The sequence below is a fragment of the Macaca thibetana genome, chromosome 7, assembly GCF_024542745.1.
Source record: "Macaca thibetana thibetana isolate TM-01 chromosome 7, ASM2454274v1, whole genome shotgun sequence".
Lineage (NCBI taxonomy): Eukaryota > Metazoa > Chordata > Mammalia > Primates > Cercopithecidae > Macaca > Macaca thibetana.
The window spans coordinates 128,058,075-128,084,417 of record NC_065584.1 but is presented as its reverse complement, the minus strand read 5'-3'; the positions used below and the strand labels follow the sequence as shown (position 1 = coordinate 128,084,417).

At 50.6% G+C, this 26,343-nt stretch overlaps 3 protein-coding genes, 1 non-coding gene and 1 pseudogene across 15 annotated transcripts in view; 1 reads left to right on the top strand and 4 right to left on the bottom strand.

Annotated features, from left to right (window-relative positions):
* Positions 1-2,196, bottom strand: part of HYPK (huntingtin interacting protein K) — a 171,171-nt gene extending 168,975 nt beyond the window's left edge. Inside the window, exon 1 of one of the 3 annotated variants that reach the window (XM_050799611.1) lies at positions 2,192-2,196. The gene's annotated coding sequence lies outside the window, so the exon portion shown is untranslated. The other 2 variants (XM_050799613.1, XM_050799630.1) reach the window with 2 other exon arrangements.
* Positions 33-20,405, top strand: STRC (stereocilin). 8 transcript variants are annotated; one of them, XM_050799360.1, is made up of 29 exons: positions 33-1,220; positions 1,523-2,308; positions 2,397-2,421; positions 3,189-4,446; positions 5,396-5,458; positions 5,555-5,659; positions 5,804-5,970; positions 6,603-6,789; positions 6,927-7,042; positions 7,319-7,451; positions 7,806-7,988; positions 8,293-8,331; positions 8,513-8,680; positions 8,831-8,896; positions 9,373-9,501; positions 10,440-10,498; positions 11,574-11,697; positions 11,802-11,914; positions 14,364-14,499; positions 14,913-15,109; positions 15,308-15,398; positions 15,607-15,763; positions 16,347-16,516; positions 18,237-18,392; positions 18,776-18,918; positions 19,108-19,256; positions 19,499-19,596; positions 19,676-19,823; positions 20,023-20,358. In XM_050799360.1, the coding sequence occupies exons 1-29, from the start codon at positions 1,166-1,168 to the stop codon at positions 20,109-20,111; spliced, it is 5,310 nt and encodes a 1,769-aa protein (XP_050655317.1). In that variant the 5' UTR covers positions 33-1,165; the 3' UTR covers positions 20,112-20,358. The 8 variants fall into 8 exon arrangements, 7 of the variants coding, with proteins under 7 accessions (XP_050655317.1, XP_050655316.1, XP_050655315.1 ...); XM_050799359.1 differs by having other exon boundaries at positions 2,370-2,421; positions 9,376-9,501; XM_050799358.1 differs by having other exon boundaries at positions 2,370-2,421.
* On the bottom strand, positions 6,068-6,171 carry LOC126960459 (small nucleolar RNA U13). The gene has a single exon (XR_007728003.1). It is a non-coding gene; the product is annotated as a small nucleolar RNA U13 (small nucleolar RNA).
* LOC126960222 (uncharacterized) lies at positions 17,145-17,237 on the bottom strand (annotated as a pseudogene).
* LOC126959848 (creatine kinase U-type, mitochondrial-like) lies at positions 20,378-25,703 on the bottom strand. Of its 3 annotated transcripts, XM_050799540.1 has the most exons (9): positions 25,363-25,703; positions 24,566-24,764; positions 24,266-24,361; positions 23,663-23,884; positions 23,433-23,518; positions 23,192-23,315; positions 21,407-21,541; positions 20,834-20,959; positions 20,378-20,627 (listed from the first exon to the last, which is right to left on the bottom strand). In XM_050799540.1, exons 1-9 carry the CDS (start codon positions 25,509-25,511, stop codon positions 20,511-20,513), a joined length of 1,254 nt encoding a protein of 417 aa, XP_050655497.1. In that variant the 5' UTR covers positions 25,512-25,703; the 3' UTR covers positions 20,378-20,510. The 3 variants fall into 3 exon arrangements, with proteins under 3 accessions (XP_050655497.1, XP_050655498.1, XP_050655500.1); XM_050799541.1 differs by lacking the exon at positions 21,407-21,541 and having other exon boundaries at positions 25,363-25,700; XM_050799543.1 differs by lacking the exons at positions 24,566-24,764; positions 25,363-25,703 and having other exon boundaries at positions 23,663-23,840; positions 24,266-24,359.
* Positions 25,704-26,343: the final 640 nt, after the last annotated feature.

Sequence of the window (26,343 nt, the reverse complement as noted above, 5' to 3'; positions counted from 1 at the left end):
GGGCAGATCACTTGAGGTCAGGAGTTCAAGACCTGCCTGGTCAACATGGTGAAACCCCATCTCTACTAAAAATACAAAAATTAGGCAGTAGTGGTTCACACCTATAATCCCAGCTACTCGGGAGGCTGAGGCAGGAAAATTGCTTGAACCAGGGAGGCAGAGGTTGCAGTGGTGAGATAGCCCCACTGCACTCCAGCCTGGGCGACAGAGAGAGAGTCCATCTCAAACCAAAACCAAAAACCCAAAAAAACAAAAAACAAAAACAACAAAAAAGACTTCTAACCCTGACCAGACCAGATTATTTTGAATGACATCTCTTTCTCTCTGTGTTCCATGAGCAGTTCTGTGTGTAGGGAGATCAGTCCCTGTGCGTAGTGATTGAATCTGGTTTCTCTCTTCTTGGCTCAGAGTTTTTGAGAGGGCTTTCACTTAGGCCACAGAGAAAGAACCAAATAATAGGGGGTCCCAGGGGGAAGGGAAAACCAAAACATTTGAATGGCCTAATGAGCAAGTCACATTTCTCTGGGTCTGTTTCCTTATCCATAAGTTGAAAAGTTTGGTCTATGTGATCTCTGGGGTGCTGCTCAGCTCTTGACACTCTGTGGTTCTGGGTAGTGAGTCAAAAGCAGCTTTCCTCTTCCTGAATTCTCCATCCTTGGACCAGACCTCTGTCTTCATTTCTCGTCTGTTTATACCTTGCTGCCCAGTTTCTTGCTCCTGGGCATCCTTTCTTCCTCAATTTCTTCAAATCCTACTTGCTTCTTAGCTCCTTCATATCCTCTTTGTTTTCTATATTTCTGCAGAACCCCAGATTACACCCTTACACACCTGTTCTCCAGTTCTCCATCTCCATGTCTGCCTATTCCTTTCTGCATCATGGGCTCCTAACTCAAGCAATCTCCTTGGGTTCCTCTGAGGGGCCCCTGGGGTACCCTATCATTGGTTCCTCTCACAGAAGCCTACCCTTCTCCAGAGCCAAAGGATCAGATATTCAGTGGCTCAGGTAACAAACCTGCTGTCAGGTTACAGATATTGTTTCCTGAAAGACCACACTACAGTGTCAGTGGAGCCTCAGGCTGCCTGCAGTGCCCTGCCCTCACCTGGCTATCCCACACAGTTGAGATTAACCAGAACTCCCCTCCGGTACCAGTGTTCACCTGGAAACATGGCTCTGAGCCTCTGGCCCCTGCTGCTACTGCTGCTGCTGCTGTCCTTTGCAGGTGAGAAGAACAGGGAACAGAACTGGGGATGAGGAGGAGGGTGGCTGGAAAAAGATTTTAAGAATGTGGAGGTTAACCTGTTAGATAGAAGGACAAAGGAGAGAGGCAGAGACTTATGCAAAAGGAAAAAATGAAGGCTAAGAAAAGCAGGCCAAGACTTACTATGGGCCAATGAAAGGGGTTCAGCTGACCATCCCCTCACCTCATCTTTAGATCCAGGTAGAGAACTGTGCTCAGAGGCAGGGTTGAGTTTGGGCTCTATGTTCCTCCCCTTTAGTGACCTCTGGTTTCTCTCCTTACAGTGACTCTTGCACCTACTGGGCCTCAGTCCCTGGGCCCTGGTCTCTCCTTCCTGAAGTCATTGCTCTCCACTCTGCACCAGGCTTCCCAGGGCTCCCTGAGCCGCTCACAGTTCTCTACATTCCTGGCCAACATTTCTTCTTCCTTTGAGCCTGGGAGAATGGGGGAAGGACCAGTAGGAGAGCCCCCACCTCTCCAGCCACCTGCTCTCCGGCTCCATGATTTTCTAGTGACACTGAGAGGCAGCCCGGACTGGGAGCCAATGCTAGGGCTGCTGGGGGATCTGCTGGCACTGCTGGGACAGGAGCAGACTCCCCGAGATTTCCTGGTGCACCAGGCAGGGGTGCTGGGTGGACTTGTGGAGGTGTTGCTGGGAGCCTTAGTTCCTGGGGGCCCCCCTACCCCAACTCGGCCCCCTTGCACCCGTAATGGGCCCTCTGACTGTGTCCTGGCTGCTGACTGGTTGCCTTCTCTGCTGCTGTTGTTAGAGGGCACACGCTGGCAAGCTCTGGTGCAGGTGCAGCCCAGTGTGGATCCCACCAATGCCACAGGCCTCGATGGGAGGGAGGCAGCTCCTCACTTTTTGCAGGGTCTGTTGGGTTTGCTTACCCCAACAGGGGAGCTCGGGTCCGAGGAGGCGCTTTGGGGCGGTCTGCTGCGCACAGTGGGGGCCCCCCTCTATGCTGCCTTTCAGGAGGGGCTGCTCCGTGTCACTCACTCCCTGCAGGATGAGGTCTTTTCCATTCTGGGGCAGCCAGAGCCTGATGCCAATGGGCAGTGCCAGGGAGGTGAGTGTGGCCAGGGCTGGGGCTGGGATGTGGCAGGGCAAGGAAAGTGAAATTGGGGTAGTTCTCTTCCTTACTCTTTCCGTCCTAGGTAACCTTCAACAGCTGCTCTTATGGTAAGTAAGAGGGGACCAGTTCTGAGGGATTGGGCCTGGAAAATCTAGAGGTGGAGAGCTGACGACATCAGCCTCTAGAGAGGAAAACTGATGGGAGGAGTGTGGTTTAGTGGTTTTGGAGTGTGACTGTCTGGGTTGGTGTCCCAGCTCCACGTCTTCCTAGCCATATGACCTTGGGCAGGTTACATAATCTTTCTATACCTCAGTTTCCCCATTTATAAAATGAGAATGATAATATTAGTTACCACAGAGTTGTTGCACCCGATTAAATGAGTTGATACTGTGTGTGCAAACAACTTAAAACAGTGCTGGCACATAGTGCTTAATAATGTTAGCTAGTAAAGATAGGATTTGGAAAATAAGGACACAGCTGGATTCCTCTACCCTCCTCCTACTTCAGTACGACAGTGCCAGAGCATAGTTAGACATATTGAGTTGCTGAGCAGATTTCTTAACGGGAGGCCCGCTGAGGGTTGTATGTAAGCTATCTGAAAGCATATGAAGAAAGGAAACAGAAGGGAGCCAGGTGGACAGAAAGCATTCCAACTGGGGCTTCTCCTAGGTGATTTTGGAGCTTGGCGGGTCAGCTCTCTCCTTTTTGCCCTGTGGCAGCATTTCAACCAGTAATGCCTAAACTCTCAGGGACCTCACTTGTAGAAAAGCCTATGCTTGCCATGCCCCTTGAGGGCTCTGGGTCAGGGTCAGAATCTTCAGCCAGAGGAAATGTGAACTGACCAGATCCTGCCTGCTCCTCCCTCTGCACCCAGGGGCGTCCGGCACAACCTTTCCTGGGATGTCCAGGCGCTGGGCTTTCTGTCTGGATCACCACCCCCACCCCCTGCCCTCCTTCACTGCCTGAGTGCAGGTGTGCCTCTGCCCAGAGCTCCTCAGCCCTCAGCCCACATCAGCCCACGCCAACGGCGAGCCATCACTGTGGAGGCCCTCTGTGAGAACCACTCAGGCCCAGCACCACCCTACAGCATTTCCAACTTCTCCATCCACTTGCTCTGCCAACACACCAAGCCTGTCACTCCACAGCCCCCTCCCAGCACCATTGCCATCTGCCAGACCGCTGTGTGGTATGCAGTCTCATGGGCACCAGGTGCCCAAGGCTGGCTACAGGCCTGTCATGACCAGTTTCCTGATGAGTTTTTGAATGCGATCTGTAGTAACCTCTCCTTTTCAGCCCTGTCTGGCTCCAACCGCCGCCTGGTGAAGCGGCTCTGTGCTGGCCTGCTCCCACCCCCTACCAGCTGCCCTGAAGGCCTGCCCCCTGTTCCCCTCACCCCAGACATCTTTTGGGGCTGCTTCTTGGAGAACGAGACTCTGTGGGCTGAGCGACTGTGTGGGGAGGCAAGTCTACAGGCTGTGCCCCCCAGCAACCAGGCTTGGGTCCAGCATGTGTGCCAGGGCCCCACCCCAGATGTCACTGCTTCCCCACCCTGCCACATTGGACCCTGTGGGGAACGCTGCCCAGATGGGGGCAGCTTCCTGGTGATGGTCTGTGCCAATGACACCATGTATGAGGCCCTGGTGCCCTTCTGGCCTTGGCTAGCAGGCCAGTGCCGGATAAGTCGTGGGGGCAATGACACTTGCTTCCTAGAAGGGCTGCTGGGCCCCCTTCTGCCCTCTCTGCCACCACTGGGACCATCCCCACTCTGTCTGACCCCTGGCCCCTTCCTCCTTAGCATGCTATCCCAGTTGCCACGCTGTCAGTCCTCTGTGCCAGCCATTGCTCACCCCACACGCCTACACTATCTCCTCCGCCTGCTGACCTTCCTCTTGGGTCCAGGGGCTGGGGGCGCTGAGGCCCAGGGGATGCTGGGTCGGGCCCTACTGCTCTCCAGTCTCCCGGACAACTGCTCCTTCTGGGATGCCTTTCGCCCAGAGGGCCGGCGCAGTGTGCTACGGACAATTGGGGAATACCTGGAACAAGAGGAGGAGCAGCCAACCCCACCAGGCTTGGAACCCACTGTCAACCCCAGCTCTGGTATAAGCAAGATGGAACTGCTGGCCTGCTTTAGTGTGAGTGCTCTGCCAGAGGGAAAGCTCCTAGAACAGTGAGAAGGCCCTCCAGGGGAATTCCTCGTGTACTCAGAGGCGGTAGTGTGGGGTAGTAGTTGAAGCACACAGCTCTAGAGTCACACAGGCTTGGATTTATATCTTGGTTCTGTGACCAGCCTTGAATGAGTTATTTAAATTCTCTGAGCAATATTTTTCTCGTCTCATTTATAAACTAGGGATGATACTGGTATATGAGATAATACATGCTGTGGGCTTAGCACAGTGCATGATACACAAGCGTGCAATAAATATTACCTTGTTATTCTTTTAGGCTCTTTGCTTTCTGCACCAGAAAGAAAAAGGATCAAGTTAGAGGACTCTTGATTTTTTTCCTAGAGATTGAGAATTGGAGGCTGGCAGAATACAGGAAGATAAGGCAGGAATGAGAAAGATTCAGGGACACTACCAATCAGAAAACTTTGGTTCTAGGTTCAACTGTGCCACAAATTAGTGTGATCTTAGGCAAGCAATTTCATTTAGTTTTTCTGGGCTTCAGTTTTTACTCTGTAGAATGGAGGGGTGGGAATATGTTAAACACCATAATTCATTCACTGAATGCCTATTATATGCAAGGCACTTTGCTAGGTTCTGTAGGATATATAAAGATTCCTTACTCCATTTTGGGGCTCCATTTTTTTCAAGCCCTGGGCCCAGTAAAATGGAATTAGATGGTCTCATAGTATTTGGTTCAGGTCTGCAAGTATTAATTGATCCAGCTATGGACCTGGCATGGGAGAGGGTACAAGAGAAATTAGAGATATGATCCTGGACCTAAAAGAGCTTAATATCTGAAGAATCACAGTTGAGATGAAGGACGAGCATCCCAGCAAGTGGAGTTGGAAAGCCTGGGGGAGCTGCAGGAGAGACAGAGAAGACAGCTCTGTTGGCATATTGTCTTTCTTCCCACCAGCCTGTGCTGTGGGATCTGCTCCAGAGGGAAAAGAGTGTTTGGGCCCTGCAGATTCTAGTGCAGGTAACAGGTGGAGGGCCCATGGGTGGGCTGGGTGACAGCCATGGCCAGAGGTCCCTGCCCTGTGAGGCCATACCCACCATGACCTCCTGTTCACAGGCATACCTGCATATGCCCCCAGAAAACCTCCAGCAGCTGGTGCTTTCAGCAGAGAGGGAGGCTGCACAGGGCTTCCTGACACTCATGCTGCAGGGGAAGCTGCAGGTGAGCATAGAGAAAGAGGGGAGCAAGGGCACCTGGAGCCTAGTGTTCAGAGGGCTTGCCTTAGTGGGAGGAGGAACTCCAGAGAGGAAGTGGCAGGGATACTGAGCATCTCCAGAGGCAGAATCCATTCCTGTGTCCCCACAGGTACCACCATCCGAGGAGCAGGCCCTGGGTCGCCTGACAGCCCTGCTGCTCCAGCGGTACCCGCGCCTCACCTCCCAGCTCTTCATTGACCTGTCACCACTCATCCCTTTCTTGGCTGTCTCTGACCTGATGCGCTTCCCACCATCCCTGTTAGTCAACGACAGTGTGTAAGGTTCCTGTACCACTCCTCCTGCTCCTGTCAGGGTCAGGCCAACCCCATCCAGCTGGAGCGGCTCCTTCCGGAGCTCCTGTTTTTTTCTTTCATGCCAGATAGGTAATGTGCCAACATCGTAACAAGGTTTGAGAGAGGCGCATCTCATACCTGAGTGTGAAAACCCAGTCATGATGCTAATGAACTACAAAAGGATCAGAGAGGTCCTCTCTATAAAACCAGGGAGAGGCCCGGCATGGTGGCTCACACCTGTAATCCCAGCACTTTGGGAGGCCGAGGCAGGCAGATCACTAGTTCAGGAGTTCTCTGGCCAATATAGTGAAACCCTGTCTCTACTAAAATACAAAAATTAGCCTGGCTTGGTGGTGGGCGCCTGTAGTCCCAGCTACTTGGGAGGCTGAGGCAGGAAGATAACTTGAACCTGGGAGGCAGAGGTTGCAGTGAGCCAAGATCGCACCACTGTACTCCAGCCTGGGCAACAGAGCAAGACTCCATCTTAAAAACAAAACAACAAAACAAAACAAAAACAGAGAGAGTCTCCTTCCTATCTGGACAGCAGGGCTACAGAGGGTCAGGGGAAAACAGTTTGGAAGAAGACAAAGGGTTAAGACCTATTACTCCTCGCAGCCTGGCTGCCATCCGGGATTACAGCCCAGGAATGAGGCCTGAACAGAAGGAGGCTCTGGCAAAGCGTCTGCTGGCCCCTGAACTGTTTGGGGAAGTGCCTGCCTGGCCCCAGGAGCTGCTGTGGGCAGTGCTGCCCCTCCTCCCCCACCTCCCTCTGGAGAACTTTCTGCAGCTCAGCCCTCACCAGGTATGAGAATCATCTTCTTTATTTGACTGGCCCATCTTCTGCTAGTGGGGACGAGAGTCAATGGCGTGTCTCTCAGTGGTCCCTCCCTGCAAGAACCCCACAGTGACCCCAGTGCGAGCTAACCTTCCCCATCTCAGATCCAGGCCCTGGAGGATAGCTGGCCAGCAGCAGGTCTGGGGCCCGGGCATGCCCGCCATGTGCTGCGCAGCCTGGTAAACCAGAGTGTCCAGGATGGTGAGGAGCAGGTACGCAGGTGAGTTGTGGGATCAGTAACCAAGGCCAGAGTGGAAGAGGTAGAGAGAGGAAGGTACAGGTGTCATGGTGGGTAGGTGTTCTAGGAAGGAAGGGGCAAGGGAGTAGGCAGTGGCCCCAGGCAGCACAGAGTTCCAGGAGAGGTCTATAGATGGTGCCCCTGTGTAGTGGTGTAGTGGTCAGAGTGCCCAGTGTATGTACCCACACGGTCTGCTGCCAGGCCTGCTTAGTGCTAGCCTCAGGGACCACACAAAGGTCAGCTTCATGCCCTCCTCAGGCTTGGGCCCCTCGCCTGTTTCCTGAGCCCTGAGGAGCTGCAGAGCCTAGTGCCCCTGAGTGATCCGATGGGGCCGGTAGAACGGGGGCTGCTGGAATGTGCAGCCAACGGGACCCTCAGCCCGGAAGGACGGGTGAGCCCCTCAGCACAAGCCTAGAAGACTGTGGGCTTCCCCTGGGTCTGTGTGGATGGCTTTCCCATTGTGTCAACTTGAGCATAGTGGTGCCAGCCCCCCATCCCACTTTTGCAACCTCCATTCCTTACTCCATGGCCATTCTTACCTGTTACCACCTCTTCCTGGCCCTTCCCTATCTGGTCTGTGGCACCCCAAAACACACCCTTTGCCATTTTGAACCTAATCTACTCCAGTCCAATCCCTAGTTCCAAACCCTAGCCCAAGCCCTGGGAAATTCAGATGTGGGATTAGAGAGGAAGTTCAAGGTTCATCTGTCTTTTCTCTCCAGTCCTAAACCTTCTTTGGTTACAGGTGGCATATGAACTTCTGGGGGTGTTGCGCTCATCTGGAGGAGCGGTGCTGAGCCCCCGGGAGCTGCAGGTCTGGGCCCCGCTCTTCCCTCAGCTGGGCCTCCGCTTCCTGCAGGAGCTGTCAGAGCCCCAGCTTAGAGCCATGCTTCCTGTCCTGCAGGGAGCTAGTGTTACACCTGCTCAGGTTTGCCTCTCTCACTCCCTGGCATGCATCCTCCATCCCTGCTTGAGCCCTGTCAAGAGAATCCCATTCAGGGATAAAACCAGCCCCTCCTTTCCCTGGGTGAACAGTAAAGGTAAACTCTGTCCACACGAGGACACCTTCATTCCCTTTTCCTCAGATCAAGAAGGGACCTGAGTCACTGAGGATGGTTACTGGGGATGTTTAAGAGGGAGTGGGAAGTTTTGGAGGGTTTGCCTTAGGAACCCACTTAGGACCTGGCTGCTGGGTCCTGAGAGCTGTTGGTTTTGGTCCCATCCCAACACAGGCTGTCCTGCTGCTTGGACGGCTCCTTCCTAGGCACGATGTGAGTAGCTGCAACCTCAGCCTCTCTCCAGAGGTCTCTATCCCCCTTTCCCCTGGCTTCTGCATCTGCCCCTCCTCTCTCTCCACTCCCCTCATACTTATTGCCTTGCTGCATTGTGATTGTTGTCTTCCCCACCACCCTTCCCTTCCTCTTCAGGCCTCTTGTTTCTCTTGCTCCTTAGCTATCCCTGGAGGAACTCTGCTCCTTGCATCTTCTGCTGCCTGGCCTCAGCCCCCAGACACTCCAGGCCATCCCTAGGCGAGTCCTGGTTGGGGCTTGTTCCTGCCTGGCCCCTGAACTGTCACGCCTCTCAGCCTGCCAGACCGCAGCACTGCTGCAGACCTTTCGGGTATGAGAGTAGCAAGGAGGATGAGACAATCAGGGATACGAGCTCTCTCTGGTTGGGAGGAAGGCGTCTTCCCTGAGGCCAGGGAAGGCCTTTCTTCATACCTCCCCACTTACACACATACACACACACACACACCCAATTCTCATGCAGGTTAAAGATGGCGTTAAAAATATGGGTACAACAGGTGCTGGTCCAGCTGTGTGTGTCCCTGGTCAGGTAAGTGTGAGATCTCCCAGCTGAGCTCCTATCCCCATTTTGGGGCAATTTCATATGGCTGGTGCTGCCTCCCCCACTACCCTGCAGTGGCCCCGAGAGTTCTGGTTAGCTCTGTACCCATTAGCAGCCCTCTCCAGTTCCAGATGCAGGACAGCATGATCCGCCCACATTGTCCTAGACTAATGTCAAAGCTGCGACGGCCTGAGAAATCTTCCAGGCCACCCACCCTGCTTTCAGCTGAAAAGACCAAGGCTCAGAGAAGCTAAGGGACTTTGTTCGCCTGGTGCCTAACTAGCAGCAACACCTGACCACAGCAGCCTGCAGTGTGAGGCTCTTAGGCGTTTATTGCTACAGTGGCAAATGCCATTCCACTTCTGTCCCAGCTTTGGTCCCTTTCCACCCCCATGGTTTCTTTTCTCTGAGTGCCAAGTCCAGACTCTCACCTATCACTACACTGCTATACCCATCGCTGCCAGCAGCCTGTTCCCACCACCTGGCCAGACTGCCTGCTTCCCCTGCTCCCATTAAAGCTGCTACAACTGGATTCCTTGGCTCTTCTGGCAAACCGAAGACACTACCGGGAGCTGCCCTGGTCTGAGCAGCAGGTAATTCTCCCCATTTAATTTCAGAACTCCCTCCCTCAATATAGTCTACCTTCTTTACCCATCCCTCAGCCCTATTTGGTCAGCTTATCCCTAGTATGCTTTATTGATTGATTGAGACAGAGTCTCACTCTGTTGCTCAGGCTGGAGTGCAGTGGCATAATCAGAGTTCTCTGTAGCCTCAAACTCCTGAGCTAAGGCAATCTTTCTGCCTCAGCCTCATGGAATAGCTAGGACTACAGGTGGTTACCACCATGCCTGGCTAATTAAAAAAAAATTTTTTTAAAGATGGAGTCTTGCTCTGTTGCCCAGGCTGGGGTGCAGTGGCGCGATCTTGGCTCACTGCACCCTCTGTCTCCTGGTTCAAGTGATTTTCCTGCCTCAGCCTCCGGTGTAGCTAGGACTACAGATGCCCGCCACCATGCCTGGCTAATTTTGTGTGTGTGTATGTGGAGATGGGGGTTTCACCATATTGGTCAGGCTGGTCTCGAACTACTGACCTTGTGATCTACCTGCCTCAGTCTCCCAAAGTGCTGGCATTCCAGGTGTGAGCCACCACGCCCGGCCAATTTTTAAAATTTTTGTGGAGACACTATGTTAAGGTACTATGCTATCCAGATTGGTCTTGAATTCCTGGCCTCAAGCAATCCTCCTGTCTTGGCCTCCCAAAGTGCTGGGATTACAGACCTGAGTCACTGCACCCAGCCCCCTAGTATCCCTTATAATTTGACTTGCTATTCTTTTTCTTTCTCCTTCCCTTTTCTTTCATTTCTTTCTCACTCTCCGAGAGAAGAGTGAGCATCTGGGAAAGTCAGAGGCTGCTGCGTCCTACAGAGTGAAGAGGCAGGACTGGGTCCAAGGCAGTCCTGCCTCTCTACTCTAGGGAGTATCCTTGGACAGTGTCTCTTCTGGGAAGTGGCTCCTCTTTCTTTCTCTTGTAGGCACAGTTTCTCTGGAAGAAGATGCAAGTACCCACCAACCTGACCCTCAGGAATCTACAGTGAGTAACTTGTGTTAAGCAGTGTGCTGAATTCGACCAACATTTTTTTGAATGCTTACTATGTGCCAGGCACCGTGTGATATGGAATGGGAGATATAGGGATGAATGGTGCGTAGTTCCTGCCTCATGGACGTTCTCCTAGCTCCTCCCTTTGGCCTCCTGTCCTTCCACAGTGCCATGCCTATCCTGACTAGAGCCAAAGGACTCAGAAAACCTGGATTCAGGTTCCAGTCCTGTCACCTACTTCTGCCCTTGGGCAAGTCATTTAACCTCCCTGTGTCAGTTTTCCCTTCTTTAAATGAGAATTACAATGGCACCAGCCTCATAGGTAGTTATCGTGAAGATTAAATGAGGTAAGTCATGTGAGATATGTAACACAGTGCCTGGTCCATTGTAAACTCCCAGTAGGCATTTGCTACTATTAGTTTACTTCAGGGTGACTTCAGAGGCACCGTCCAAGCAAGAATAAATAGGAATAAGAAGGTATCACTTTACTTACACCCACAGTAAAAGAACAATGGGCTTCAGAATCTTTTTTTTTTTTTTTTTTTCCAAGACAGAGTCTTGCTCTGTTGCCCAGGCTGGAGTGCAGTGGTGTGATTTCGGCTTACTGCAACCTCTGCCTCCCAGGTTGAAGCGATTCTCCTGTCTCAGCCTCTGGGGTAGCTGGGATTACAGGTGCGTGCCACCATGCCCAGCTAATTTTTGTATTTTTAGTAGAGATGGGGTTTTACCATTTTGGCCAGGCTGGTCTCAAACTCCTGACCTCATGTGATCCACCCACCTTGGCCTCCCAAGGGCTTCAGAATCTAAGACATGGCTCTAGTTTCAGTTTACCACATTTCTAGTAGAATGATGTTGGGAATGTCACCTGACCTCTGTAAATCCTTATTTTCTTCTCTGATAAACAGCAGTGATGTTATGGGGAGCTGATGAGAATATCTATGTAAAAAATTTCTCAAACCATAAATTGCCATGAATGAACATCTGTACTTATGTTGAGAGTACTGATATCAAGGAGCAAACAGGCTGTTGTATGTGTTGAATGAGCATCTCCCGACTCTCACACCCACAGAGCTCTGGGCACCCTGGCAGGGGGCATGTCCTGTGAGTTTCTGCAGCAGATCAACTCCATGGTAGACTTCCTTGAAGTGGTGCACATGATCTATCAGCTGCCCACTAGAGTTCGAGGGAGCCTGGTGAGAGGGGGTGCCTGGACATTAGTGGGAGCAGGGAGGCTGAGACCCTAGGTATAGAAGCTAGCTCCTATGTTGTGCTCTGGTCTCACCCTGCTTCCCTACAGAGGGCCTGTATCTGGGCAGAGCTACAGCGGAGGATGGCAATGCCAGAACCAGAATGGACAACTCTAGGGCCAGAACTGAATGGGCTGGATAGCAAGCTACTCCTGGACTTACCGTAAGTACTGCAGCTAGAAATATTGGCCCCTCAGAAAGCTCAATCTGGGGTGAAGATCTGCCCTTAGGGAATGCCCTAGAGGAGGCGGTTTTTCTGTCTGGTAGTTCCCTGACATCATTTATAGCCCACAGCAGAGGATTTTATTCAAAGCTGCTCTATGTGTTGACTGGTTCCCAGAATATACTCCAGCATGGGGCAGCAGAGGGTGGCAACACTGTATTGAGGCCTGCCGAGTAATCTTACAATAACCTAGTCCACATTAATTGAGATTGAGATAGTGTCTGAAGTGAGGGAGGCAATGCTCCAATGCTGCCCCAGAGGATTGTAGTTTGCTCAGGGCACTGTGTTCTTAGTGCGTTCAGAGGAGTAGATCGAGAGAAAATGTATGAAAAATGTGATAAATGCCTTCAAATACCTGAGGGGCTATCAAGTAGAAATTAGATTGTCATATTTACGAGCGGCCCCATTGGGCAAGACTAAGAGTCGTTAATGGAGATCAGATTTTTACATAGTATAAGAAAAACTAAGGTAGTGAGTTCGTGGTCCTTGGAGCTGTTTGAGCCTAGGTCACATGGCCCCATGGTAGGAATGTTGTAGAGCACGTTCATATATAGGTTGTGGGAAGAAAAGGCTATAGGAACCCAAGGCTTCTCCCTACCCATAGAGAAGTTTATTAGTATCTTACTCATATGCTGCTTTTCTCGTTTTACCCTACCACCACCCCACTGCCATCTGCACTGTAAGTCAGAATAAGAAAATGCTGGTATTACAGTCTTGCTGGGGAATATGGAGATGAAATGGAGTAAAAGTAGTTGACTTCATTCTTACTTTTGTTTTGTTTTGTTTTTTTGAGACAGAGTTTTGCTCTGTCACCAAGGCTGGAGTGCAGTGACGTCATCTCGGCTCACTGCAACCTCCATCTTCCAGGTTCAAGCAATTCTCCTGCCTCAGTCTCCCGAGTACCTGGGACTATAGGTGTGCACCACCATGCCAGGCTAATTTTTGTATTTTTTGTAGGGATAAGCTTTCACCATGTTGGCCAGGCTGGTCTTGAACTCCTGACTTCAAGTGATCTGCCTACCTCAGCTTCCCAGCCTTCTTACATTTTTATCGGCGTTTCCACATATTTTAGCTCTTGTATGACTTAGCCCAGTTCCAGAACTGGCAATCCTAGGTAGGGTACAGGTTATCACCTCTGATTTCTGGGCAAAAGGGATTTATTTATTTATTTATTTATTTATTTATTTATGTTTTTGAGACAGAGTCTTGCTCTGTCACCCAGGCTTGAGTGCAATGGTGCCTTCTCAGCTCGCTGCAATCTCCACCTCCTGGGTTCAAGCAATTCTCCTGCCTCAGCCTCCTGAGTAGCTGGGATTACAGGTGTGTGCCACCACACCCGGCTAATTTTTGCATTTTTAGTAGATACGGGATTTCACCATGTTGGTCAGGCTGGTCTCGAACTCCTGACCTTGTGATCTGCCTGCCTTGGCCTCCCAAAGTGCTGGGATTACAGGCTTGAGCCACCGCGTCCAGCCTGTTTTTACTTTTTTTAATGCCATTCAAATCTGTTTAAATATATGGGTTCTGTGAGATAATTTAAAATTCTAAGGTTATAGATGAGGTGAAAGGTCCTGGACAATGCATCAAAAAACTTGAATTCCTCATTTGTGAAAGAGGGATAAAAGAAACACCTATTTTGTCCAGGCGCAGTGGCTCACACCTATAATCCCAGCACTTTGGGAGGCCAGGGTGGGTGGATCACTGAGATCAGGGGTTCAAGACCAGACTGGCCAACATGGCAAAATGCCTCTCTCTACTAAAAATACAAAAGTTAGCTGGGCGTGGTGGCGCGTGCCTGTAATTCCACCTATTCGGGAGGCTGAGGCATGAGAATTGCTTGAACCTGGGAGGTGGATGGTGCAGTGAGCTGAGATCCCAGCACCACTGTGCTCCAGCCTGGGTGATGAAGTGAGGCCAGGTCTTGTAGGATCAAATGAGATAACACCTGAAAGAACTTTGTAAATTGTGTAGCACATACAAACAAGATGAGACCTCTTCACAAGTAGAGGAAGGGTGGCCCTGTGGAAAAAAACGGGAATTGGGAGTGAGAAACCTCAACATTTGATCTCTGTGAACCTCAGTTTTTTAATCTATAAAATGGGGAAATGTTAATGGTAGTTAATATTTGGAGCTTTTGAGTCCATTAGATCAGGTAGGATTGTTTTTTGTTTTTTTTTAGGAAGACTAGAAATATGTCACTCCCTTTTTCTCTCCCGTTCAAGCTTGATGGTGGGAATTGGCCCTGGAGCTGTTTACTATCAGTTCCTGTCCAGCTTCACTAAGTTTGGCCTGGGGTCACATCTTACCTGGGGACTGTGGGGTTCTGTGGTCCCTTCTCGAATTGGCCCAGTTCCAAATGAATGCTGTTGTTGTCAAATTGCTATAATAGAATCCAGCTGATGGACAGACTATCCAATGAATCCATTATGTTGGTGGTGGAGCTGGTGCAAAGAGCTCCAGAGCAGCTGCTGGCACTGACCCCACTCCACCAGGCAGCCCTGGCAGAGAGGGCACTACAAAACCTGGTAAGAGTCCACCCTACGAGACTCAGATTTGCTGCCCTGGGCAATTCTTGCTCCTCAGACAATGCTCTCTGACTGTCTCCCAATACTCTACTTCTTGCTTTCCTGCTGCTGAACAGGTTCCTGTCTTCAAGGCCTGGCCCCCGTTTTCCCTCTGGGTTCCGTTCCTTGATAATATGCTTCATGCTAATTGTCCAAACCTCTTGGAGTCCAAGAAATCTCTTGCAGTCCACCTCTCAGACTTTCTGCCTGCTCCTGTGTGGGCTCATTGCTTAAGAAAGTGAACGAAGGTAGTAAGCATCATAGGGTGCTGAGTTGGGAGCAGGAGAGAAGGTCAAGGGGCTTGGTGTCTTGATCAAGGTTTCTGGTACTCTGAGTCAGAAGTGCATTGTCCAAGTTCTGATGCTCTTCTCCAGGCTCCAAAGGAGACTCCACTCTCAGGGGAAGTGCTGGAGACTTTAGGCCCTTTGGTTGGATTCCTGGGGATAGAGAGCACACGACAGATCCCCCTACAGATCCTGCTGTCCCATCTCAGTCAGCTGCAAGGTTTCTGCCTAGGAGAGACATTTGCCACAGAGCTGGGATGGCTGCTATTGCAGGAGTCTGTTCTTGGGTATGGACCTTTGAGAACTTCAGATTCTAACTCATTCTGTACCCAATCCCTCAACCACCATCATCAGTGGCAGCCTGTTCTATATTCTTAAGGTCCCTTGGAGCCCTGTGTCCCAAATCCTAGCATGTCCTCTTTTCCCCTTCCTTTTCCTCACAGTTCCCTCAGCTCCCCAGCCCCTGATTTTCTTCCTGTCCCCAGGAAACCAGAGTTGTGGAGCCAGGATGAAGTAGAGCAAGCTGGACGCCTAGTGTTCACTCTGTCTACTGAGGCAATTTCCTTGATCCCCAGGGTGAGATGAAGGAAGAAGGGAAGGGAGTAAATGCATAGAGGGGACTGGTGAGCTGGTTATGGGGACCCATGGCCAAAGAGGGCAAAGGATATGAAGCCTAGATCTAGGCGGAGACTGCGAAACAGAGACCGGACTTTGGAATTACAGCTACAGCAGCAGGCCCTGATCTGTCCAGATCTCCCTACTCTCCTTCTACCTTCTCATGCAGGAGGCCTTGGGTCCAGAGACCCTGGAGCGGCTTCTAGAAAAGCAGCAGAGCTGGGAGCAGAGCAGAGTTGGACAGCTGTGTAGGGGGCCACAACTGGCTGCCAAGAAAGCAGCCCTGGTAGCAGGGGTTGTGCGACCAGCTGCTGAGGATCTTCCAGGTGAAACTACCCAAATACTCATATGTCCAGCAGGATGTACAGGGAGTATCAAATAGTTTGGGTTCTGCATATGCTTTTCTCTGGGACTGGGTTTTCTAATTATAAAGAAGAGGTTAGAGGGATGATCTTCAAGTCTCTTCTAGTTCTAGAATTCTATAGCTTTGGGAGTTTATAAACTATTAAGTTTTCTTTTAGCCCAGAATTTCCGTTTTCCTGCTCTCTTGTCTCTTTAAACAGCTGATTCAGCTCTAGCTCGGCTAAGTGTGGAGCTCTCTGCTGGGGAGATCCCTAGCTGAAGGAGACATTGTGAGGCTAGAGAACTGGGTTCAAATTCAGCTCTGCCATTAAATCCTTGACCAACATCCTCAGTCTTTCATCTATAAAAGAAGGGACTTGGCATCTCCAATCACTTCTTGTTCTATTATCTTCTAAGCCCTATACATCTTACCTTGTAATAATCCTTCGGTGCCTACTTCCCACAGTGCTCCATCCTCCAAAGGTTGGAAGAGTCATTCCATCTACAGATATCTCTGGGCATATTTTATTACCATACTGACCTCCTGACCCTGTCTTCCCCCTTCAGAACCTGTGCCAAATTGTGCAGATGTACGAGGGACATTCCCAGCAGCCTGGTCTGCAACCCAGATTGCAGAGATGGAGCTCTCAGACTTTGAGGACTGCCTGACACTATTTGCAGGGGACCCAGGACTTGGGCCTGAGGAACTGCGAGCAGCCATGGGCAAAGCAAAACAGGTTAGTGATGGAGAGTCAACTGGGGTTGGCCATGAAGAAGCTCTTTGGGTGTGATGTAGGACACAAAGAGAATATAGAGTTGGATGAGAGGTGGGGGAAGCAGGAGATAAAAGAATTAGAAGATTTGGGTCACAAGTAGGAGGTGAGTGGGGATAAATATTGAGGAAAGAGAGCTAGTATAATGAATAGAGGGACTAAAGCAGTGATTACCAAATTTTAATGTGTATCGGAATCATCAAGGGAACAGATTTTTTTCTTTATTCTTTTTTTTCTTTCTTTCTTAAAAAAATAATGGCATGCTTCGGCCAGGCACGGTAGCTCATACCTGTAATCCCAGCACTTTGGGAGGCTGAGGTGGGTGGATAATGAGGTCAGGAGATCAAGACTATGATGTCTAACACGGTGAAACCCCATCTCCACTAAAAATACAAAAAAGTTAGCCAGACGTGGTGGCAGGCACCTGTAGCCCAGCTACTTGGGAGGCTGAGGCAGGAGAATGGGGTGAACCCGGGAGGTGGAGCTTGCAGTGAGGCAAGGTCAAGAAAGCACTCCATCCTGGGTGACAGAGCAAGACTCCACCTCGAAAAAAATAAAAATAAAAATAAATAAATAAATAAACAAAATAATAATAATAATGGCATGCTTCATGAATTTGCATGTTATCCTTGCATAGGCGCTGTGCTAATCTTTGTATCATTCCAATGTTTTTATGTGTATGTACTGCTGAACCGAGCACAGGAACAATGCCAGTGCCGATTACCATGCTAGACTGACTTAATAAAAACCTTTGGGGAGGCTGGACGCAGTGACTCACGCCTGTAATCCCAGCACTTTGGGAGGCTGAGGCAGATGGATTGCTTGAACCCAGGGGTTTGAGACCAGACTGGGCAACATGGTGAAACCCTGTCTCCACTAAAAATAGAAAAAAAATTAGCTGGGTGTGGTGGCGCATGCCTGTAATCTCAGCTCCTCGGGAGGCTGGGGTAGGAGAATCCTCTGAGCCCAGGAGGTGGAGGGTGCAATGAGCCAAAATCGCACCACTGCACTCCAGCCTGGGTGTCAAAACAAGACCCTGTCTCATAAATAAATAATAAGCCTCTGGGGGAAGGAGTCCAGACATCTGCATCTGCGGTTTTTTTTTTTGAGACAGAGTCTCACTCTGTCACCCAGCACGCAGGCTGGAATGCAGTGGTGTGATCTTGGCTCACTGTAACCTCTACATCCTGGGCTCAAATGATCCTCCTGCCTCAGCCTCTCAAGTAGCTGGGACTACAGGTGCACACCACCACACCTGGTTAATTTTTGTATTTTTGGTAGAGATGGGGTTTTGCTATGTTGCCCAGGATGGTCTTGAACTCCTGGACTCAAGCAATCCTCCCACCTCAGCCTCCCAAAGTGCTGGGATTACAGCTGTGAGCCACTGTGCTGGGCCTCAGGCATCTGTGTTTTAATAAGTGTCTCTGTGTCTGATGCACATAAAGGTGTAGAACTCATGGACTAGAGTTAGTCTGCTCTTCTTTTCCACTGACTGTAATGTCTTTCAAAACACGTTAGAGGAACTGTAAGGCAACTGTCTCATTTGACAGTGGAGGAAACTAAAGAAAAGGCAGGTGACTTGCCTAGAGTATTACAGCTAAGGGCAGAGGCAAGACTTAAAACCCAGCATTCTGACTCCCAATCCACTGCTTTTCCACTCACATTGTTCCTCTCTTTCTCCTAGTTGTGGGGTCCCCCCCGGAGATTTCGTCCTGAGCAGATCCTGCAGCTCGGTCGGCTCTTAATAGGTCTAGGAGATCGGGAACTACAGGAGCTGATCCTAGTGGACTGGGGAGTGCTGAGCACCCTGGGGCAGATAGATGGCTGGAGCTCCACTCAGGTAACACCTTTCCTCCTCCCTACCACCACTTCCCAAACACCCATCCCACAGACCCAGCCCTGTAGATCATCTAAAGCCCAAGGAAGTTTTTCCTGTGACCCTACCTGGTCATTCTTTCTATCTTTTGTTGATACCCCCTACTAGTGACCTTCAGGACTCTGATTTATTCACTCTGAGGCCCTGAACACATAATACTGTCTCCTACCTCTTTTCCTGGAGGCCTCTTCTTTTTCTATCCTTTTCTTTTCTGAGTCCTCAGCCTTCCCCGTGACTCTTTAGGTCTTAATAGCAACAGAGTGTAACCCAGCAACACCTATCACTTCCCTGTCCATTCATTCTCCGTAACTTTTCTCCTTCCCCTCTGCCCCCAACCCCCACCCCAGCTCCGCGTTGTGGTCTCCAGTTTCCTACGGCAGAGTGGTCGGCATGTGAGCCACCTGGACTTCATTCATCTGACAGCGCTGGGTTATACGCTCTGTGGACTGCGGCCAGAGGAGCTCCAGCACATCAGCAGTTGGGAGTTTAGGTCACTTGTGAAGGGGCTGAGGGTGGTGGTGCTGAGGTAAAGGTGGACTTACTGGGGAAAGAAGGATCATGAAGGTCTGGTCCCATGGAGGAAGGGAACTCATCTGAAGCCATCTCTTCCTTTGTCTCATGACCACAGCCCCTTTCGCTGAAGCTGAATTCTTCTTCCTTCCTTCCCACTGTTCTACAGCCAAGCAGCCCTCTTCCTGGGCACCCTGCATCTCCAGTGCTCTGAAGAACAACTGGAGGTTCTGGCCCACCTCCTTGTACTGCCTGGTGGCTTTGGCCCAATCAGTAACTGGGGGCCTGAGATCTTCACTGAAATTGGCACCATAGCAGGTGGGGAGCTGGGCTACTGCTGGTGCAAGTTGGTTTGGTTTCTATACCATGGGTGGACTGGATGGAAGACTGCCCTGCAATTCTTAAAGTGGGGACCTGAGAGGGTGTTTAAATAAGGGGCTAGAGACATACTGGGGAAGGTCTACGGTAGGGCACTTTGGGAGTAGTTAGAGAAGGTCTATCTGTTTGAAGAGAAAGAAGGTGAGTCTAAGACAATGTTTGGATGCCACTTGCTTCAACAGCTGGGATCCCAGACCTGGCTCTTTCAGCATTGCTGCAGGGACAGATCCAGGGCCTTACTCCTCTTGCCATTTCTGTCATCCCTCCTCCTAAATTTGCTGTAAGTATTAATGGACTGGGGTGACCACAGGAGAGCCAGGGCCCAACTGGCATGCACTGATTCCTACCCCTGCCCCCAGGTGGTGTTTAGTCCCACCCAACTATCTAGTCTCACCAGTGCTCAGGCTGTGGCTGTCACTCCTGAGCAAATGGCCTTTCTGAGTCCTGAGCAGCGACGAGCAGTTGCATGGGCCCAGCATGAGGGCAAGGAGAGCCCGGAACAGCAAGGTGAGTTCCCAGCTGCACAGCTTGAGCCTCCATCTCCTGACCCCGAATCAAACCCCTAATCTGGTGCTGTCTGGCTCTTAGAGTGCACCCAGGGAGATCCCTGGAGTGAAGGAGTCTACAGGCAGAGCGCTAATTTCCAAGTATCAATGCTCCTGGAGAGCAGAGTTGTGATACGACTCCCATTCCCTGTCTATTATAGGTCGAAGTACAGCCTGGGGCCTCCAGGACTGGTCACGACCTTCCTGGTCCCTGGTATTGACTATCAGCTTCCTTGGCCACCTGCTCTGAGCCTGTCTCTACAGTAGAAGGAGATTGTGGGGAGAGAAATCTTAAGTCATAATGAATAAAGTGCAAACAGAAGTGCATCCTGATTATTTTCAGAAGCTGATGAGGAATATGGGTAAAATGTTAATGCTTTCCACCCACCTGAGAATCAGTGTTCCCAGGATGCCATATCTGGAGTCTCTTTCCATCATAAATAATCCCACTGCCTCTTTTCATTTCCTGAAGCCTGCTCCCCTCCTCACCCCACCATTAGAAATAACATAGACAGCTGCAGCATAGCAAGGAGTCTTTACTAGGATGGAGGCAGGGGATGCGGGGGCAGGTCCAGAGCAAGTAGAATGGGCCATCATTAGAATGAGCAGAACTCCTGGGAATCTTGAGACATCAGTTGGTGGTGGGGAGTTAATGCTTGGTGTGGATGACAGGTGTGGGGATGCGGATATCCTGGCCTCTCTCCAGACGCCGTTCACAATCAATCAAATAGTTTACTCCATCGATGACCAGCTGCACAAGCTCCACCTGAAGGACACTAATCTTTGATCTCTGCTTCCTACAATCTGAGCTTTTCTTTAGCACTGACTGACTTGCCTGCTGATTTCCAGTTGCCTCCCCACTCGACCTGAATTTCATTTCAGATTATGTTACATCGCAGAGGCTCACTCACTGCCATATTTCAGCCCCCACAGACCTATAGCTCTCCTCACCCTAATCCCTTAGGATCTCACCTCTGATTTGCCTAGTCGGTCCAAATTAGAAATATCAAAGACACCGCCTGTGGCAGCAGTGTCCACTCCTCCAGTACCACGCTTTTGGAGCCTTAGGTTCTCCAGGATCTTTGGGAAGCGGCTATCCTAGAGAGGAGATAGGGATTGGGAGCACGGTCGATAGAGGCAGAGACTAGTCCTACCTGAAAGAGCCCTGAACCTGCTCAGAGCTCTGTTTCCTGACTTTTTTTTTTTTCCAGACAGGATCTCTCTCTGTCACCCAGGCTGGAGTGATCACAGGCTTAAGTGATCCTCTCACCTCAGCCTCCACTACACCCAGCTAACTTTTGCATTTGTAGTAGAGATGGGGTTTCCACAGGTTGCCCAGGTTGGTCTTGAACTCCTGGGCTCAGGTAATCGGCCCGCCTTGGCCTCCCGAGTACTGGGATTACAGGCATGAACCGCTGTGCCTGGCCTGTCCCCTGACCCTTTAGCCACAACATGTTTGGCTCCTTTCCAAAGGGTCCACTCCCTCCCCATCCACAACCCACCCTTCCTTACTCACACCCCTCTGTAACCCCAGAACTCCTTTACTTTGCTTAGCAGGGGCAGTTTGATGTGCACTCCTGCCCGAAGTCCAGTGCCCAGGTTAGATGGACAGGTCAAGATGTATCCCAAACGCTCATTCCACATGAACTCCCAGCCACGTTCTTGGATAAGTCGCTCCACCTGAGTCCACAAAGGTTTTGTTAATGAAAAATCAGGGATATTTCATTAACCCTGGACCCTCCCTTAGCTAGACACACAAGAACACTAGAAATATGTCTAGAACAGAAACTTGGCTGTGAATGGATGACACTGGTCTTTTTTAATGAAAATGGCTTGTTATTGTTTTCATGCATGCATGATGCAAAATTATGATGTGCATAATAATGAGATTGTGAAAAAATATGTGGAAGAAGAAAACTCGAAGGAGTGGTGTATTAGGGATGATCTAGGGAAATGAACAGAGGTGGTAAACTGAACTGAGAGAGGACTGATTATTCAATGAGTTCTGCATGCATCAATTATCTTTGCTTTGCTAATGAGCCTAGAGCTTGGAAGGGTCCTTTCAGACAGAAGATGAAGGTGTAAGCTTTGCCAGGAAGAGGTAAGATAACGTTCTGTTAGCTGTGAACGGAGCACCTGTGTCAATGCAGAGAAAGATGAAAACAGAGCAGAAAAGCCAGATTCATAGGAATAGGGGCAGGGGAAGGTGTTTTGCTTCAATTAACCACGTAGTCATGAAGATGACTATTGGAGTTGAAGAGACAAGGGATCTACCAGAGTGACGGTCACAAAGACCACTACCCAACGTGAGTAAAAGGATCCTGTTTATAGTTCAGAAAGAACCATGGCATAGGGCATATCTTACATGCTGAACATGGGGGAAACCCTTCCATCTAGAATAATAATGCAGCTAACACTTTAACACTTATTAAGCACTTACTTTGGACCAAGTACTTTACCTGTATTTCATTTAATCCCCACAACAACCTAAAATGTAGAAAATCTCATTATCCCAATTTTACAGACGAGGAAACTGAGGCATATAATTTAAAGGTACTTCCCGACCCACTCATAGTCAGAATATGTTATCTATTACTTGCCTAAAATAGTAGAAACTTCTCAGAATCTAAAAGAGGAGCCCTTTTTCTTTGCAAACCTAAAATAGAACTGTATGTTTGAGAACATACAGTAAGATTGAATTGAGTTTATGGGGATTTCTAATGTAGACTTGAATATGGAGACCCAATCTATGTAGGATTGATGATTCAGTTCAACCTCTCATATAGAGCCACATATTCTAGAACTCGAAACATTTGATCCTTCTCCTTCCCCAGTCTCCCTCCCAACTCTCAACTTAAAGCCTCGACCTGATACTCTAACAAGAATGATAGAACCCAGAGTCAAGGCCTACCTTGGCTCAGAACTGGGTGGTTATATTGGAGTCATGAACACAGCAACCTCTCCCCGCCAACATCAGTCTAAGCTCAAATGTTTTCCTTATCTGCACACCTCACCATTCCACTGCACACATTCCAGGCACTGACCTGACATCTCAGTTATTCCTTTTTTGCATTATCCGGCAACTGCCCTATTCACTTCCTAAGGTTCCTGACACTCTTTCTTTTCCTAATCTTAGGGTGACCACATGTCCTGGTTTTCCCGGTATGGTCCCAGCTGGTTTATACCTTTATTCCTAGAGTGAGTCCTAGATAGTCCTTTTTACTATCAGACATGTCCTGGGGGGGTTGATAAATTACATAATCTATTTATGTTACTCTTTGGTTTTCCTTATGTCCTCCCACTTAGTTCCCCTACACAATCTTTTCCAACCTCTTTGAGGCCTCGGCAGAATCTTTCAAACACTCTCTTCATGTTGCCACCCTTCTCCATGGAGATGACCCGTGTATGATCCTCCTCATTCACCCAGATCAGGAAGCTCTTCTCATTGTTGTGCCTGAGGGCAGGAGAGGGACAGTGTTCAAGAGGCAAGGCAAGAATTGGGAGAGATAGAGGGGGAAAAAAAGCATTTATGAGGGCATGAAGACAAAAGAGGTAAGGAGCAGCCTCATACCAAATTCCACGAGCATCTGGCCAGTCTCGAGCCATTCCTGCTGCAGTCAGCAATGGGGACACAGGCTTATCAAACAGAAAGTGGTCCTGGGAAGAGTAATGGGACTTGGGTTAAGAATCTTCATGGTGGCCCCTGGGCCTCTCAGAGCCCATGTCTCATCTGGCCCAGCCTTCCCTCTGGCTCTTTTTTCCATCTGCTCCCACCAACCAGCGCCCTCTTAAGACCCTCACATCAATCAGCTGCTGCTGTTCAGCCTCTGTCATCTCACTGAGCCTATAGTAACGTCCAGCCAGGTCACCCTTCAGGCCACTCAGTGCATCCACCACAACACGTTCCACCTCCCGTCGCTCTGCTCGAGTGCAAGCTGGAGGCAGACTGAGTCCTCGGATGCTTCGGCCAGTTCTGACTCTAGAGGACAATACATACCTCTCATCAAAGTAGCCAGAACGGATCTGGGAGATAAGGGAAATGAATATAAGTCACAGAAACACGTGGGAACTGAGGGCCCCTGGGAAAGGAGAGATCTTCCTTAGGCATTAGAGGACTCTTTGTGCATTCTACTTGCGTGCATTGGAAGAAAAGGCCCGTTGGGAAAGCACTCCAATTGAAGGGAGCATTGCAGACCCTTCCCCAAACCGCCCACCTTGGGCCATAGTCATTCTTATCCTTTCATCTCCATATATGCTGCCCCTTAAGATATGATTCTTTCCTTACATTAAGATTAAAAGCTCAGTAGTGTAATGAGCATGATTCAGGATATCAGGTGAAGGGGTTAGAGATACAGAGTGTTGTACACAGGGAATGCAAATCAGAAGTGGGATATTTGAACTCACTTTACTGGCATCCAGATCCGTGGTGTGCTTCATTGTCCGGGGGTCATATCCATTGTGTCGCTCTTGGATCACAGGGTCAAACAGGTCAGCAAATACCTAAGGGGAGTTAAGAGGGAGAGATAGTTAAGGAGAGGGAATCCTTCCCCAGACTTCAACTGTGCATTGATTTCACTGGATCAGAAAACTTAAGTTTGGGGGAGCTCAGAGTCTTGGGGGAAAGTGAGAGGTCTTTAGGGGGAAGGAGCTGGAATGACTGGGAAGATGAGTTGGATCATCAGGGAGACTCTGGGGACCCCCTACCTCATAGGTCTCCTCATCTCCAGCCACCATGCCCACAGTCTTGATGAAGGGGTGGCCAGGGTTGTCCACGCCAGTCTGGATACACTGATCTAACGTCCAACCAGTGGGTGTGGTCTTGTCGCAGAGCCGTGCATAGACTGCTGGGGTCAGGTGACTGGCCATGCAGTTGTTGTGCTTTCGGAGGTCTGGGTACTCAGCGCTGGGGAGGGGGTACCCAGTGACCATGGAGGGAGGGCACAGACCCTAGACCTAGTGCAGTTACCTGGGAGCTGTCCAGTTGGCCATGTCTGGCTTTGCTCCGTGGGAGGAGGGGGAATTAGAAAGAGGCTAAACCTTGGTAATCTCTTTAGGGACTTTCAGAGTCTATGCTTTTCTAGTAGTTCTAGTTGCCTCTGGCTGGCCAACTCAGTTCCTCCAGATCTGCTCAGTTCTTTCCTCCCATGACACAACACTAGGGATGGAGGAGGGGAAAAGCCTTAAGGACAGGAATTAAGGAAATGAGAGAAGGAGATGGAGGGAAGCGAAAAGGATAGTTCCCGGCTTTACAATTAGGGATTTGGGCAGCGAGTGCAGCTGGAACTTGCAGGGCCAGAGGTGGTTTGGCTGGTCCCCAGAAATGTTCTTGCTTTATGGTTTTGGCCCCCACCCCCACCCCGCTGAGGTCTGCAGACTGTACAGCCCTCCAGCTCCAGGGCCTTCGTGATTATAGCCCTTTTCTGTTGCTCGGATTCTCATTTCTACCCGCACCTTCAATCACCACCTGCCCCCGCCTCCTCCCGCGCCTCAGGCACTGTTACCTCGGGGGATACAGCCTCCGTCGTTCACTGGCCGCTCGTACAGGTTCCGGTCGCAGCAGAAACCCAGCGGCTAGAGACCCCGCTCCGGCCAAAGCCAGGAGCCTGATTCCCTGGCGGGCGGACAGCAGACGGGAGAAGGGACCAGCCATGGCTTGAGGTCTGGCTACGGGATCCTGGAGTAGGCGCTGGCGCAAGATAGGATCCGGAACAGGGAGGGAGGATGCAACCCGATAGACTGAGGGCCGGAGCTAGGTCCGAGGCTGCAGCCGAAATGGGGGTCGGATTGGAGGCTGGAGCCGGAATGGGAGCCGGTGCCAACCAGACTGCAGGAGAGGCGCAATGAGCTAGTGGCAGGCTGGCGGAGGAGGGGGAGGCCCCAGCCGCAGTCTCCAGGGGTGGGGCTCCCCGAGGCCCCGCCTTCCCCCCTGCCACCGCGCTAGGTGCGCGGGGGCAGGGGTGGGCAGCACCCGCCAGGTAATTAGCGGGACCTGAGACTCGCGCGTCTAAAGCCGGGGATGTAGCCCCCACCCGCCCCCGGGATGTGGCGGCCCAGATTTCAGCACCAAGTGGAGGACAGCACCCGCGTGGACTAGCTAAACCCCAACACCCTTCCCCCAAACCCCTCGGTTTAAACCGAAACCCGATCCATCTACCCTGTAGGTGTGGAAGGGTGACATTGCCCAACCTATCCTCTGCTTTCGGCCTGCCCCAGCCACCTCTCCCTTCTCCCGGGGGCAGCCGCGGGGAAACCGCGGAATAAACACAGATACCAGAGGAGGATATGGAGAAAGCACAGGGTTAGAGGCAGGCACTGGGAAAGACACCCCTTGGCTCAAGGTCACCTTTTCCTTAGAACCAGGAAGAGGAGCAAGGTGCTTCCTTGCCACCTCTGTGCACTCCTTACAAGGCTGAGAAAGGAGTCCCTGGCAGGAACCAGGGAAATATTAATTCTTATGCCATCTGTGCTGTGTCCTCCACCTC

What these genes read in the sequence shown, in the direction of transcription:
- LOC126959848 (XM_050799540.1), bottom strand. Translation starts at nt 25,511, where the DNA reads ATGGCTGGTCCCTTCTCCCGTCTGCTGTCCGCCCGCCAGGGAATCAGG. An exon ending in CGGAGGCTGTATCCCCCGAG is followed by an intron (nt 24,765 to 25,362) that starts GTAACAGTGCCT and finishes CCCCCTCCCCAG; the next exon opens with CGCTGAGTACCCAGACCTCC. An exon ending in GAGATGAGGAGACCTATGAG is followed by an intron (nt 24,362 to 24,565) that starts GTAGGGGGTCCC and finishes AACTCCCCTTAG; the next exon opens with GTATTTGCTGACCTGTTTGA.
- STRC (XM_050799358.1), top strand. Translation starts at nt 1,166, where the DNA reads ATGGCTCTGAGCCTCTGGCCCCTGCTGCTACTGCTGCTGCTGCTGTCC. An exon ending in CAATGGGCAGTGCCAGGGAG is followed by an intron (nt 2,309 to 2,369) that starts GTGAGTGTGGCC and finishes AAATTGGGGTAG; the next exon opens with TTCTCTTCCTTACTCTTTCC. An exon ending in CTGTGTGTGTCCCTGGTCAG is followed by an intron (nt 8,897 to 9,372) that starts GTAAGTGTGAGA and finishes CATCGCTGCCAG; the next exon opens with CAGCCTGTTCCCACCACCTG.